Below are 13,466 nucleotides of genomic sequence, written 5' to 3'. Positions count from 1 at the left end.
CTAAATTTTCTCTCTCAATAGTCTCAAGCAGGGTGTATGCAGTGGGAGGGGGTGAGAAGATAAACATCCCCCCACCTCTCCGTCAAATACTTAACAAACTCCAACAAAACAAATGAATTTTGCATATGCTCCTCATCCCGACTAACCCTGACCTAATTATTTTTATTTCATTTTCTTCATGTCTTGCTGCCAACGTGGTTGTTTGAGAGGGTAACACTCATCAACACAGCTCAACACTGTGGGGAAGTCCCAGACTTTGGGGAAACACTGTAATTCCGAATCAGGATGGCCAGCCAGAATCAATAACCCACGTTCTCTGAAGTAGAAGTCCAAAGACTACTGAGTCACTATGCTTCATCATATTCATGTAGTATAAATTTATCTCTATTAACACTTTCCCAAACAACCATTTTTCAGTTCGTTCAAAAGTATGAATACAATGTTTCAGGACGTTGTGTCCAAGGCTCAGGGCTGTCGAGAGGAAGATGTTGGAGGGTGGTGGGGGGGGGGGGGGGAGACATCCCCACGGCTCGGGCACCAGAGGACCTGGTTGAACGTCAAGATTTTTTTTAATACTTGGATTTATCCTCGTAGGATGAAAATTACGAGTCTATTGCTAATAGAAGTCATAGGAAACTTTACAAGTTATGTCATATTTGCAGATCTCGTTTATAGTTATAGCCAATAAAATGTTTATACTTTAGAGATTTTTTTGGAAATTGTGGGGTATGAAAAATTGTAAATGAAGTAATTAAGTAATTCTTCCAAGGCTATACAGGAAGCAGGGCGACTGAGGAACTCACAGCTCCATGACTATGGAGTCGGTGCCCGCGCGGGGAGCGTTGTCGAAGAGCGCCAGGGCCCTGACGGTGTTGGCGTGCTGCAGTCCCGCCATGAGGGCGTACTCGGCCCGCGTCACCTCGTGGGGCTGCCGCCAGCGCGGCACCTGCTTCACGGCCACCTCCTGCGACGTGCCCCTGTCCCTGGCGCGGCGCACCGTCGAGAACCGGCCGTGCCCCAGCTCGCCAAGCTGCTCGTAGCGGCGCCCGAACCGGTCCGCATCCTCGGACGGCGATGCCACGCCCGCCGGGTCTCCGTCTGCCGGCTCCACCGGGCCAGTGCAGCCAGTGGACGTCTGCATCTCCACCGGCCATCCTGCATAATGCACACATACTCGCACTACTAAAAACTAAAATAACTACTGTAAACAAGAAAATAAAAACACTAAGTGAAACTACACAATAAGAGCAAAAAATTCCACCTGAGAACACGATGCGCATCTTACCCACGACACGGACGAATGCGGACGTGGTCGCACTTCCCGCCTCGTTGCAGGCCGTGCACACGTACTCGCCGGCGTCGTCGGGCCGGCAGCTCTCCAGCACGAGGTACGCCACGCCGTCCTCCAGGCGGGCGCCCCGCCTCACCACGGTCCCCCCGCTCTCGGCGTCGGCCGACAGCCTCCGCCACGTGACGCTGGCGTCGCCCGGCCGCAGGCGGCAGCTCAGCTCCGCCCGGTCCCCGCGGCGGGCCGTCACATCGGCCGGCGGCCGCAGGAACTCCGGCGCCCGCCGCTCGGGCCTCTCCCGGGGCCCGGCCCCCGCCGAGAAGCTGTGCTTGCGGAGGCGGAAGGACCACGGCTTGCGGACGGCCCGCGGGCACAGGACGTGCGGGGGCAGCCAGCCCTCCTCCCCGGACTCCTGGTGCCGCACCAGGTAGCCCTGCCCGGGGCTGTGGCCCACCACGCGCACGCTCTCGCCCTTGTCCACGGGCAGGTCGCTGGGGCCCAGGGCTCGGAACTCGCACAGCGCCTTCGCCACCGAGCCGAGGGCGATCACCGCACCGGCCTGGGGCACATCACACATCACATCGTGCAGACGATACTGCCATTCCGTAGTAGCAGCTCACGTTCAGATTCTTTAGACCTTGGCCGCCATGTTGCATTACTGCGCTGCTGGTATTTTGAGTTCCCTCGGCGATTATTGTAACTGTTGATTTTCATTTCAGTACTGTGTTTCCTTTATTCTAATGGGTTATACTTCATGGGTTCATTTTCGTAATGATTTTTTGAAGAATAGATCTGAAGCACCGATGATATGTGGTAGCAAATACATTTTTAAACAGTAATGCTCATCTGTTTTTTCTTTGTATAGAGCAAATTATTGCAAAATATATTTATTTGCATTTTTTTTAAACATATATTGACTAGGACTGTTGAATATAAGTTTTTTTCATGCGAAGTGAATATCAAATGTTTAAAATATTCACAAAGTCAAATCAAATTGTGAATATTGTTCTGGGCAAAGCTGTTTTACACTTATTTTTATAAAATAAAGGTTTGAAGTAAAAAAATATTGTTTAATGTTTGTAATGTTTTAACTTATTAGGTAAGTGATTAACCCATTGGGACCTACTTATAATGCAAACAATAAAATTATTAAATAACGCTGCATAATATTAATATTGAGTTCATTAAAACAAACACAGAACAACCTTTTGATTTTTTTTAAGTAACTAACTTTATTCAAGCAAAAACATATGCACAAATAAAAATTTTTTGAGGGAATCTCAAGCTTTCAATGGTTTAAAGCTTTGAAACAAATGGGAAGCTTCACATCAGACTCCTAAAATCATCACGTCATTTTCAATAAATGCAACAAGCATTTCACTAATTTACTGGGCAAAAACATTTTCAACAAAAAAAGCAGTCTGTACACCATGTTTTTAAGCAGCTGTTTATCCTAGTTTAACATTATGTATCCATTCAGTACATGGCACTGTGAGAAAAAAAAAGTTAAGAGGCTTATATCTAAGGTTACTAAAACAACTGGTTTTTGCAAAAATAATTGTTATAAATTACGAAAGTTAGTTTGAAACAAATTGCAAATTAAATAAAGCACCCGGAATGAGAACATTTTATTTACAGCTAGCAAGTAGCATAAAGTGAGAAGCACACAAACAGGTTATGTCCATGAAACACGCTCTTGACTCTTACCACGTTGGGAGGAGAACCCGCTTCCGACCACCGACGCTCGCGCTGACCGAGCGGGGAGCTCACGCCTCTCGCCGGCTCCGGCCAGTCGCCGTCGTCGAGACAGGGCCCTCCCCCGCCCCTGTTCCGACTGCGCAGGGTGTTCCTGAACCCGTTGAAGATGTTGAGCCTCTGCTTGGTGGGGCTGTGCGTCCGGCAGCTCTTCTCGCTCGCGGACCTGCTGCGGTCGCCCTGGCCCGGCGAGGGCCCGGAGTCCGTCCGACCGTCCGCGGCTTCCAGCGACGGCTCCCTCCTCGGCGGGGAACTGACGTTGGGGGCCGAGCTGTGGTGCAAACTAAATGCATGTAAGAAAAAAAATATTTAAGCATTGTATTAACTGTTTGTAAAAAAAAATCACATGTCTGTAAAGTCGGTTTACGGACGATAGTTTAACGTGACAACGTCATAACAAAACATTGATGAAATGATTGCATACTTTATGAAAAAAATTGAATCATTTTTATTTTATTAATAAAAGAATATATACTTGAAATTATACTAGTAATCATATTTTTAAAATGCAAGAATAATTAACCTTTATTGCCGAAATTGTTGTTGTAATTAGCAATGAAAACCACATTTACTTTTCACTTCACTTTATAATCAGTCGAGTGGAAGAGAGATAGATGCGGCGCAAGCGTACAATGTGTGTAACAGAACACAGCGTAACGGAACAATGTGCGTAACGGGACACTTTTTCATGCGTGCAGCCGGCGTTCATCGATTTATTAGACGTTGTCACGTCAAAAAATGTGTGCGCAGGTTCACTGCACGTGTACATAAGCTGCCACCCTTTGCGTGAACCCGGAATGTCGCCACCGTAATGCGTGAACACCCCGTCACGAACAAATTTACTTAGGTTTTGATTGTTACTGATCAATGCGCAAATGTGATACTGTTCACGCATGAAGCAATAATGTTCTCATGTCACTACCACGTAACAGTTGCACATATTCCAATAATTCAAATTACAACTATCGTTGATACCATGGGCAAACTGGAGTGCATCACAAAGAATTGTACATGTGAGAAGCAAACTCTTGAAACCAGGCATGTCCACAAAAATAAAAAAGGCATACATGAGAATTATGTAAAATTTATTAGTTAACTTCTCACTCCCACAGTCTGACTATTAAAGTAGTTACTAAAATGAACCAGTCAGGGTTACTTTTCGTAAGCATAATAAGTTTTTCACTTTTCTGCATAACTCAGTGCAGTGGACATCTCCGGATTTCAAAGTTTGCCCCTCATATGACAAGTAATTATTGTAAAATATTTCCTTCTTAGCCCTTAATATAATTTCATATTATATAATTCATTAAAAATTTTTTTTTCTAAATATTTTGCTTCGGGCAGTCCCTAATAGAGTTCATGGCAAAGCTCAAAAGTTTGGATTAAACTACGTTAGAGTTTGAGGGAGGTTCCAGCTCAGGAGAACATATAACACTACTTCCCTCCGATGTTGTGTCACATCATTTACACTCTATTCTTCAAACTACAGCTTGACTCAAATGGCAAGAGTTGTTAACATCAATAATTGAGGTTACCTTTTTTTTTTATCAATTTACAATACTGTAATAAGCATAAATAATAACTAACACCACAACTGCGATTTTCTGATCACTTTCATTGTCAGTCTGAACATGCCACTGTACGAGTACAAAACTGTAAAAATTTATTTCAATATAATTAAAAACATTTTTAATTCTACCAACTGTAATTTAAGGGCAAACAACAGATAAGCATAGTATTATGTCTATGACATATCACAATAAACGCATATTAATTCTAAATGAACCTGGCCCTGAACCTAACTTAGATCGTAAGTACATACGGGCCAATATGCTATGCCACCTTAATGGGCAACTTCAAACTCCATATTGACATAATCTTATAGGTGGTTCTATATTGAAGAAGCTGCTGGCTGCATAGTATAGTGCATATCCACCAATTATATATGTAAGTGGTGTATAACTAGCTCCTACCTCTAACATCTACTACCATATAGATTTCCCTTTCTTCTATTAAATCCGGTATCACGGACTCATTTTTTCTAGATATCAATGTTGGCTACACACAGTTCTTTTAAATAATCCAAACGTCTTGATCTAATAGCCCCAATTTTTTTTTCTCAAATTATTTGTACAATTTCTTAACAAAACATTGGTGATCTAAAGGGGTCACATTACAAACTCCATTATTTTAAAAGATTTTAGATGGAAAAGTTTATATCACAAGTAAAGGTAAAAAAACTGAACTGCTTATTTTATTCACAACTGAACATATCTTAAAAATGTCTTGGGCTGCTTCAAATAAATGAAATACATAGTACATTTCCAATGTTCAGTTTGAGTTTCTTAAAAGGTTTGATACTTCGTACAACTGAGTATTCATAGCCATGGACAGTAGTAAATATTGTTAAGTACGCTAGGTTTGTTTTGGCATCTCCTACAAAACTTGTAGTGTTATGTATGAATGTTATGTACCAATTTTCTCGAAGACTTGTTTCACAGTCCTCTGTCAAGTATGGTTACGGCACAGCCAGCTTTTATAAACGCTGAATGAACAGGACATCTACAAAAAAAAATTGGTAAACCAATTTCAGGACCTTCTAATAAAATTTTCTTATAATTTTTTATCTGAAAGGGTAAATTTTTCTACAATAAGCAAAATTAAATTTTCATGTTAGAAAGCTAAAATTTTTCCCGAGATAATTTCCACGTGATTTAAGCAGTCTCCAACTATTTATATTTAATGTGAGACTATAAAGCAAGTGCATTCCCAACTCAGAACAGAAGGAAATTTGACAGAAGGTGAGCATTTTTTGGAATTCAAACTCTTTCAGGTGCTATACAATCATTAACAATGATTAAAGGAAGATCACCAGTTACTAAAAATAATTTGTGGAGATTACTTACAAATTTTCTTTAACTACAGCTTCTGCTAGTTATTTAAATTTTTTCTCACTTCTAAAAAGGTGGGGAAAAAGGAGGGGGGGGGGGGATCTAGATACACCCTTGGCTTTTATTTCAAAACATTAGATTTTCATGACCTGTAGACACTTGGATGAACCTCTGTTACCTTCCCAACCCCGTCAACCCAGCAATACCTGGCCAGTTGGCAAGAAACGAGGTGGAGGAAGACTGCCAGAGGGGCTAAGAGGGGCTAAGAGGGGCTAAGAGGGGTTCAGCCCCCCCCCCCCCCCCACCATCTTTTCCCCTTCTCACTCTCGTTCCTTCCAGTCTTGGTTGATGTGTAAACTATATATATATATATTATGCAAACACATAAGTTGTAAAACTGAAAGAAAAAATGATGTGTTCTTCCATTATTTTTAATATTTCCAACACACACATGTGGTAAAATACATAATGCCATCACTGTGGAGATAAAATTTCCAGATTACAGATGTCTTTCTACATTGTGATAACAAACTTTTGAAAGAAAAAAAGTTAACACTCCCCTCCCCCTCCATCAGCCACTGGTTGCTTATTTTGTATACCATCTCTGCAAGAGCCCGAGAAAATCTTTGCCTGCAGCCACCCTTTTCAAAACCTTCAAGGTGTTCGAAAGAGCCGTCACGAATTAATGAAGGTATTTAATTCAGCACAAAGGTCATTTGAGACAAATAAACTGTGAAAACGATGAGACTGTAGATGTTCGCCATTCTAACCACTTGCAAAAGAAAACTCTCGCACTGTTGAGGGGTTTCCCACCTGCCCCATTAATTCAAATATTAATATAAGTGATTTGAAAAGCTTGATGTAGCGTGTTCATGTATATCATATTTATGAATGTAAATTTTATGGCAAAAAATTCATTTTTTGAGTTACATTGCACATTGGCATAACTTTTGTGTTTACTACATGGCTTTAGTACCTAACATTGTACAACTGCATGCATGTATGTACAGCCGAGTCTTGATTGACCGAGGTTCCGTATTATCCAAGACCACTTAAAGCAGCATTACCAGCGAAGACTGTCGAAACATTTGCTTGAGGACCTACACTGCATTCTGATTTTTTTTCAGGTGTATTCCTGACCTCGGTCGCAATGTCTCATTACTGCGTAGCAGGTATTTATAGTTCGCCCAGAGTTCATCACTACTGACAGTTTTCATTTTAGCACAATGTTCACTGTATAATAGTATTATATTTCACAAGTACAGTACATTTTCGTAACGATTTTTTGAATAAGACAAACACTCCTATGACCTCTGTATTTTTTTTCTTCCATAGCAGTATTAAAACTTGTTTTGAATACCACTGTACTATATTTTTATTCTGTATTCTTGCTAAAATTATATTGACCTTCGACTGCATTTCATTTTCTCAACATTTACTTCAGCATAAGGACTATCCCTACAGATTTACCACTACAGTCTTGTTTGGTCACACATTTGGTTGCCAGATATGTACAAAATGCAGTTGTGGCCATAGACTTTGTGCGACCCTACTCTATAAACTTTTATAGAGGCCCTCACCCAAATTTTTTTAAAAATTTACTCTTTCAAACCAATTGTTAACCCAAACTGAAAATTATGGCAATAAAATCTTTGAAATTTTTTTCTAATATGAAATCATGAACAGAAATAGGTTTTGACCAGCACATTGAGTTACACAATAATAAAAAGTTAATTTTAATTCTCCCATTAACATCCACATTTTTAATAGAACACTAGGCAAATAAACAACAACAAAAAAATTGTGGGTGTACTTATGTACCCATGTTATAAGATATACTTACTTGCCATAGTAAAAAACTAACTTTAATATTGCATGCAAATAATTAATATAGGCCTAAATAAAATAATGAAAGGACTGGAGTGGTGTTATAAATACAGCTGATATATGTATACAATTAATTATTTAATTTAGTAGAATAATCTTGATGAATTATAATTAATAATGAAAATCAATATGCTGAATGTTTATTATAATTTAATAATTTTTACTACTTATTAAATAATAATGTAATAATAATAAAATGCATATAAATTATAGGAATATATGGGAACATTACCTCACAAACAGTCCTATGAAAATGGCTAGGAAACTACATGTGCTGTAAACTGCCACTCAAGTGATCTTAATTATAAACACTTGCATGACTTTTTACAGCTATCTGGTGACAAAACATAAAAATGCAAGGGCTCTAACATAATAAATTTACAGGAATAGCTCTTAAATAATAGTAATAATAAGAAAATGACCAACACAGCACTCTGCAACTGAGCCGTAACAAACACCGTATTACATGCATGACATTGAGACATGGCCTGTAATTTGATCTTTCAGCTTCGCCTAACTGTCCAGCACTATACCAAAGATCTTTGGCAGGAATATCTGTTCAAAAGAATAATGCTAGTGTTTGTTTTAAATTTAAAATAAAATTATGTAACTAGAGTTAAATCAAATAACACAAGACGTATGACCAAGTTTTAAAGCCATACAACTTTGTATAATGAGGTTGGCAAACAGTCTGCATGTTAAAAATCAAGAATTTCTAGTATTTTTACACAAGGTGGCTGCATAGAAGTGAATGAACATCTAAAGTGTAGTTTGGAAATAATTTTACAGCTAACGAAAGTTATGAAGAAATCATTAATAAATAAATTAAGAACTAAAAATAATTTTGGGAAGATATACTGGGTTTTAGAAAACAATGTCTGCCTGTAATAGCGTTACCTCATACGAACATCAACTTTTTAAATATCCTATTTTTAATTTTTGTCAAAGAAAACTAATAAAATCCAAGGTGAGTCATTACCAACATTGTCATCAGAAACGGTACAATGCTCTTGAGGAAATCATGAGCTCTCCAGTTTCACAACTTCAGTGACATCGGAATCTCGGAGCTACAAGCTTCAAAATCTGCCTTATGATTAAGACTAGAAATCTGTAGATTACCGCAGTCAATCTGTAGGTTACCACAGTAAATCTGTAGATTACTGCAGGAAATCTGCCCATTGTAGCCAGAAATCAACAAATTATTGTTGTAAAAAAATAATTTAGTTAAATATCACATATTGATGGCATTAAAAAAAAGTAAAATTATTAAAGTCGGCCGATTATTTTAATTGGTAATCAGACCAAATTTTAAACTAGTATATGTGATGGCAGTACTATACATAAATTTGAAGAAAAAAAACCAAGCTAACTTTACCGTACATGGTTGCTGCCATCTATCTTCATACAAAACATTCTTGCAGATAATACTGGAGCAGTGAATTTTATAAATTTATGTTGGACAGCGTGTCTTTGTCGAACAGTTGGTTCATTATGGAAACCCTCCTTGAAATATGCTTTAAATATTCCTACACCAGATGGCAGATTCAACGCTGCAATGAGCCCAGTGACTTTTATGGATGCATCAATCTGTCACGTTGTAACAAATATAAATGTATTACGACTACACCATATCTTCATATAATGTATGCAAATTAAAACATATTTACTTGGCTTAGTGCTTGGATTTTCTGCCAACTTTATACTTTATTATGAACTGTAAATTAGTGCAGTAACAGTGATAAACTTGTTTGAGAATGTATATTAGAAGGTCTCTACATTATTGTGAAACCACCTTGGGTTATGATGCCAATATATGTACACAAAACAGTAATCTTAGTTATAGTGATGAATGCACCTTGTACAGAATACAAAATCTCTTGAAATAATTTTCATGCCTATAGGAACATAACTTTTGTAAGCCTATGAACCAAAAACTCCAAAAATTAGTTTGTTTAGAAATTTTTCTCTAGCATTTTATTTGATATGACTACCTCATCAATATTTACTCATTAAAAAGAGAGCCTTGAGTCCTTTCCTGTATGTTTCAGGGTATATTCATTATCAAGAGAAACTAGGATGTTACAGTAGAAAACACTACTACCAGAGTAAAAAAAAAAGCAATTTTTCAAATCATAAACTAAACCTAATTGCTGATCTTTTTCAATGTCTAATTTTATAAGAAAATTCCAGTTAAAACACAATAAAATCAGAACATGCAAAACATATTGAACTAATAACTTAATCATGCAAGTTAACCAGGTAAGTGATGTCCATGCATATCTTTTATTATTTATCTTTTATATTTATCTTCCCCCAGACAACATGCAACCAGTAAATTAGCTTTATTACAGACCAGCATAAGAAAATATGTGAAAAAATTTGTTACTGAAAAACCATGCAAAAGAACCAACCACAATAAAAGTAGGTACATAAAAATAAAAACCAAACATAGTCCAAACACTGACTAAATAATGAACAGTGCAAGAATATAGAAAAAGTATTATTTTATGCAACATGATGGATTCTACCCAGAATTAATTACTCTACCTATATATGTTAATGTTTAAGTTTCAACAAAGAAGGTATTAAACTACTCAAAATAAACTAATATTGATCTAAATTAATTAAAAATTTTTATAAGCCTAGTGCTCAAATTGTTTACACTATACATAATAACCCCTTATATGATGGTTATTTTTTAAAAACTTTTATATTTAAGAATGCAGAAGAGCAGATCATACATATCTACACAGAGTACTGAATGTGACTTGGGCAAAAACAATCCTATTATGAGGATATTTAAATAATATATTATAAAAATACTGACATAAAATTTTCATTTGTGCCATTCCACGTAATTATTTTCATATCTACATCGAAAAATTAAACTTGTAGACTTTTTTTAAGTGGCTTTCTTTCACAACATGAAAAATACGGTAGGGCATACTTTTTACATTGTTACTGCCAAAGTTATATTTTTTACATTTTTATGCAATACCAATAAGAATTAAATTTATTATAGAACTGAAACTTTTTACTACTAAAGGCAAAGCTACCGGATAAATCATGATCTGGTTTAAAATGCTTTCAGAAAAAATTATTCCAATTTCCCGAGCCTTTAAAAAATTCTCAAAATTGTGAGGGTTATGACAGATAAGTAAAATAAAATAATTGTTTAGGTCACCATGCAAAAAGTTGGCAAGGTATTTTTTTTTTTTTAAATTTATTGAAAATTAAGCCACTCAAAAAGTCTTCCAGTTAAACGGTGTTTAATGTAAACTTAAAATAATGCACAGTTATCCTTATAAAAACACGGCTGTGAAACAGAAGAAGTTTGTAGTTACGCTAAGGGTATTCTAGAGAATCTAGAGCCCGGAGGCAAATTATTTTATCCGGCACCCTTCACATTAATTAATACATATCATTTCAAATCCCACAATTGAAAGAAAAAAAAAAACCTTAAAAAAAAAAAAAAATAGTATAATTGTGGCCATATTTGCAAACTTGAATTGCACGTACTGCTTAACTTGTACCTACAGTTTCCAATGAATTCTACTAGCTTAAGATATGTAATTCTATTTCTTTTATCAGGGTAAAGTCAGGCTGTAAGAAAATCTACACCCCCCCCCTGCTTTGTGACCGGGCATTGAGGATATTGACTTCTCTGCCCCCACCCTCTTGCAAGCCCTGGTTATATTGGTTAGGTTATGTCAGTTATTTCACCAGGCTAAACACAAATCGCAGATAAGCCATAAAAAAACAATACTAAGGATTTCAGAACTGTGAAAACAAATTTAACAAATAATGAAAGTGTCATCGCAAAAAGGCAAGCGCAGTTATGAAAGACTCATATCTGCCAAACCCAATTATAACTATCTCGAATACAGTCGACAAGCTTTAATTTGGCATCATTCGGTTTGGCATATCCAGTGCCAATCAGGCAGCTTGCAATTAGATTTTTATCCTGTAGAATTTTAGTGTGGTATACATATCATGTTTGCAGAGAATAAGCAAGTCTTCCAGTATCACCAGAGATGTTTAACATCTAACCTCAGTATCGAGCAACTTCATGTGTTTACATGTTACAAATAAAACTTGCAGGAAATTATGATACCAAATTCAAGGCAGGATTCTTTAAAATAATGCCAAGCACAATAAAAATAAGCAAAATTGTGTTTTCAACTACAATTCTGGACGTGAATCACCTTTAGTTTCTGCATCCGTCGCTAGAATTCGCTGCCGGAACAGTTAAGTCGACTACTGAATCATTTGATTAGCAGACCTGCTGCGATAAAAGTGAGACTCAGAAAAACACTAAACCCTGACTTTAGGTCTGATTTTCAACAAGGAGTGTCATTAAAATACTGCCCCAATTGTTAAAATAGATTTAATACATAATACTATGGTTTACTTTGCCTTTCAGAACTTTGGTTCATGCAGCACTGGGGTTATTAATAATTTCTGTTCCGTGACTTCCATAGCATTCACGAAATTACTCCTACCAAATGCCGTATATACCGAGAGCTAAGATGTTACACATCGAAAAACCCTTTCATCATGAAACAATAATAAAACACACACACACAGAGACAGAGACAGACACAGAGAGAGATACAATTCCTTGACTTACACTATCCAGTTTACGCGAATTCAGAGTTCGCGATTTTTAAATCTTCTCGATTTGATCGTCTATTCCTATTGTTTTAAAGTCTTGAGACTTTTGATTCTCCACTTCGTAGTGTGATATCAGGAATTATTTTCGTAAGAAAAATATCTTTGAACATCAGAAGACTTTGTTAGATTTTATGAAGCCTTTTACGTCAAAATAAAGTCTGTTTGCATTTTTGTACATCATAATAATATAATTTGTTCTATTAGCTAAGATTTTATTAGACATTTTTCTTCTAAATTATTTTTTTTTTATCTTCAAGTCCAAACCAAATATAATTTGTATGTATGTATTTATATGCAAAATTGTACCCCAACTGAAGTGAATTCAACTAACATGGTTATCGCTTATTCTCACCCATCACGTAGTTCAAGGTATTACTGTATATAAATAATTTATTTTCAATATTTTGGTGAGAATATCATGGCTTCATAACAGGGATTGCTGATGACTTATCTGACAAACAAAGATCGCTAATATACGAGAGTATACGTAACGAACCGTATGAAACGATGTTACAGGCCGTATCCTGGCCGCCGGCCTCCAGTGAGCCATCACTGAACTAGGCTATAAACAGAAAAATTCAATATCAGAGAAAACACAAGGAATACAACCAACCAAACTTATCCCTTAACCAACTGAAAAACTAGCAGTTTCCAGAATAATGGTGCTCACAACTCGTTAATAGTATGTATCTAATCTACAGTAAATTTTACATGTCTAATACCACACACCAGGCTGACAGAGAAGAGCAAGTAAAGAACAGGAAAGTGTACATCATCTAATCAATAATCCATACACCTGAAGTTTTGCTAAAACAGCCAATGCCTAGTACACTAATATCAACATCAAGTAACATGTATACATACACTAATATGGCCACTACATATTTATACATCACACACGAGGAACAATACGTATGTACATTAAAAACATTACTAACCAAAGCATGAACAAATATTACGGTGTACAGGGC

The 13,466-nt window shown here is 37.0% G+C and overlaps 1 protein-coding gene across 9 annotated transcripts in view; it reads right to left on the bottom strand.

The window, feature by feature from the left end:
- Positions 1 to 13,466, bottom strand: part of LOC134536834 (kalirin) — a 402,054-nt gene that overhangs the window by 12,052 nt on the left and 376,536 nt on the right. For 8 of the 9 annotated variants that reach the window (XM_063376828.1, XM_063376830.1, XM_063376831.1 and 5 more), the window contains 3 exons: positions 2,996 to 3,326; positions 1,286 to 1,847; positions 804 to 1,155 (listed from right to left, as the gene is read on the bottom strand). In XM_063376828.1, coding sequence (XP_063232898.1) covers positions 804 to 1,155; positions 1,286 to 1,847; positions 2,996 to 3,326 — 1,245 coding nt within the window. The remainder of the gene's footprint in view (positions 1 to 803; positions 1,156 to 1,285; positions 1,848 to 2,995; positions 3,327 to 13,466) is intronic. The other variant, XM_063376829.1, reaches the window with a different exon arrangement.

This window comes from Bacillus rossius, chromosome 11 (genome assembly GCF_032445375.1).
Source record: "Bacillus rossius redtenbacheri isolate Brsri chromosome 11, Brsri_v3, whole genome shotgun sequence".
Lineage (NCBI taxonomy): Eukaryota > Metazoa > Arthropoda > Insecta > Phasmatodea > Bacillidae > Bacillus > Bacillus rossius.
This window is presented reverse-complemented; position numbering and strand designations above follow the sequence as displayed.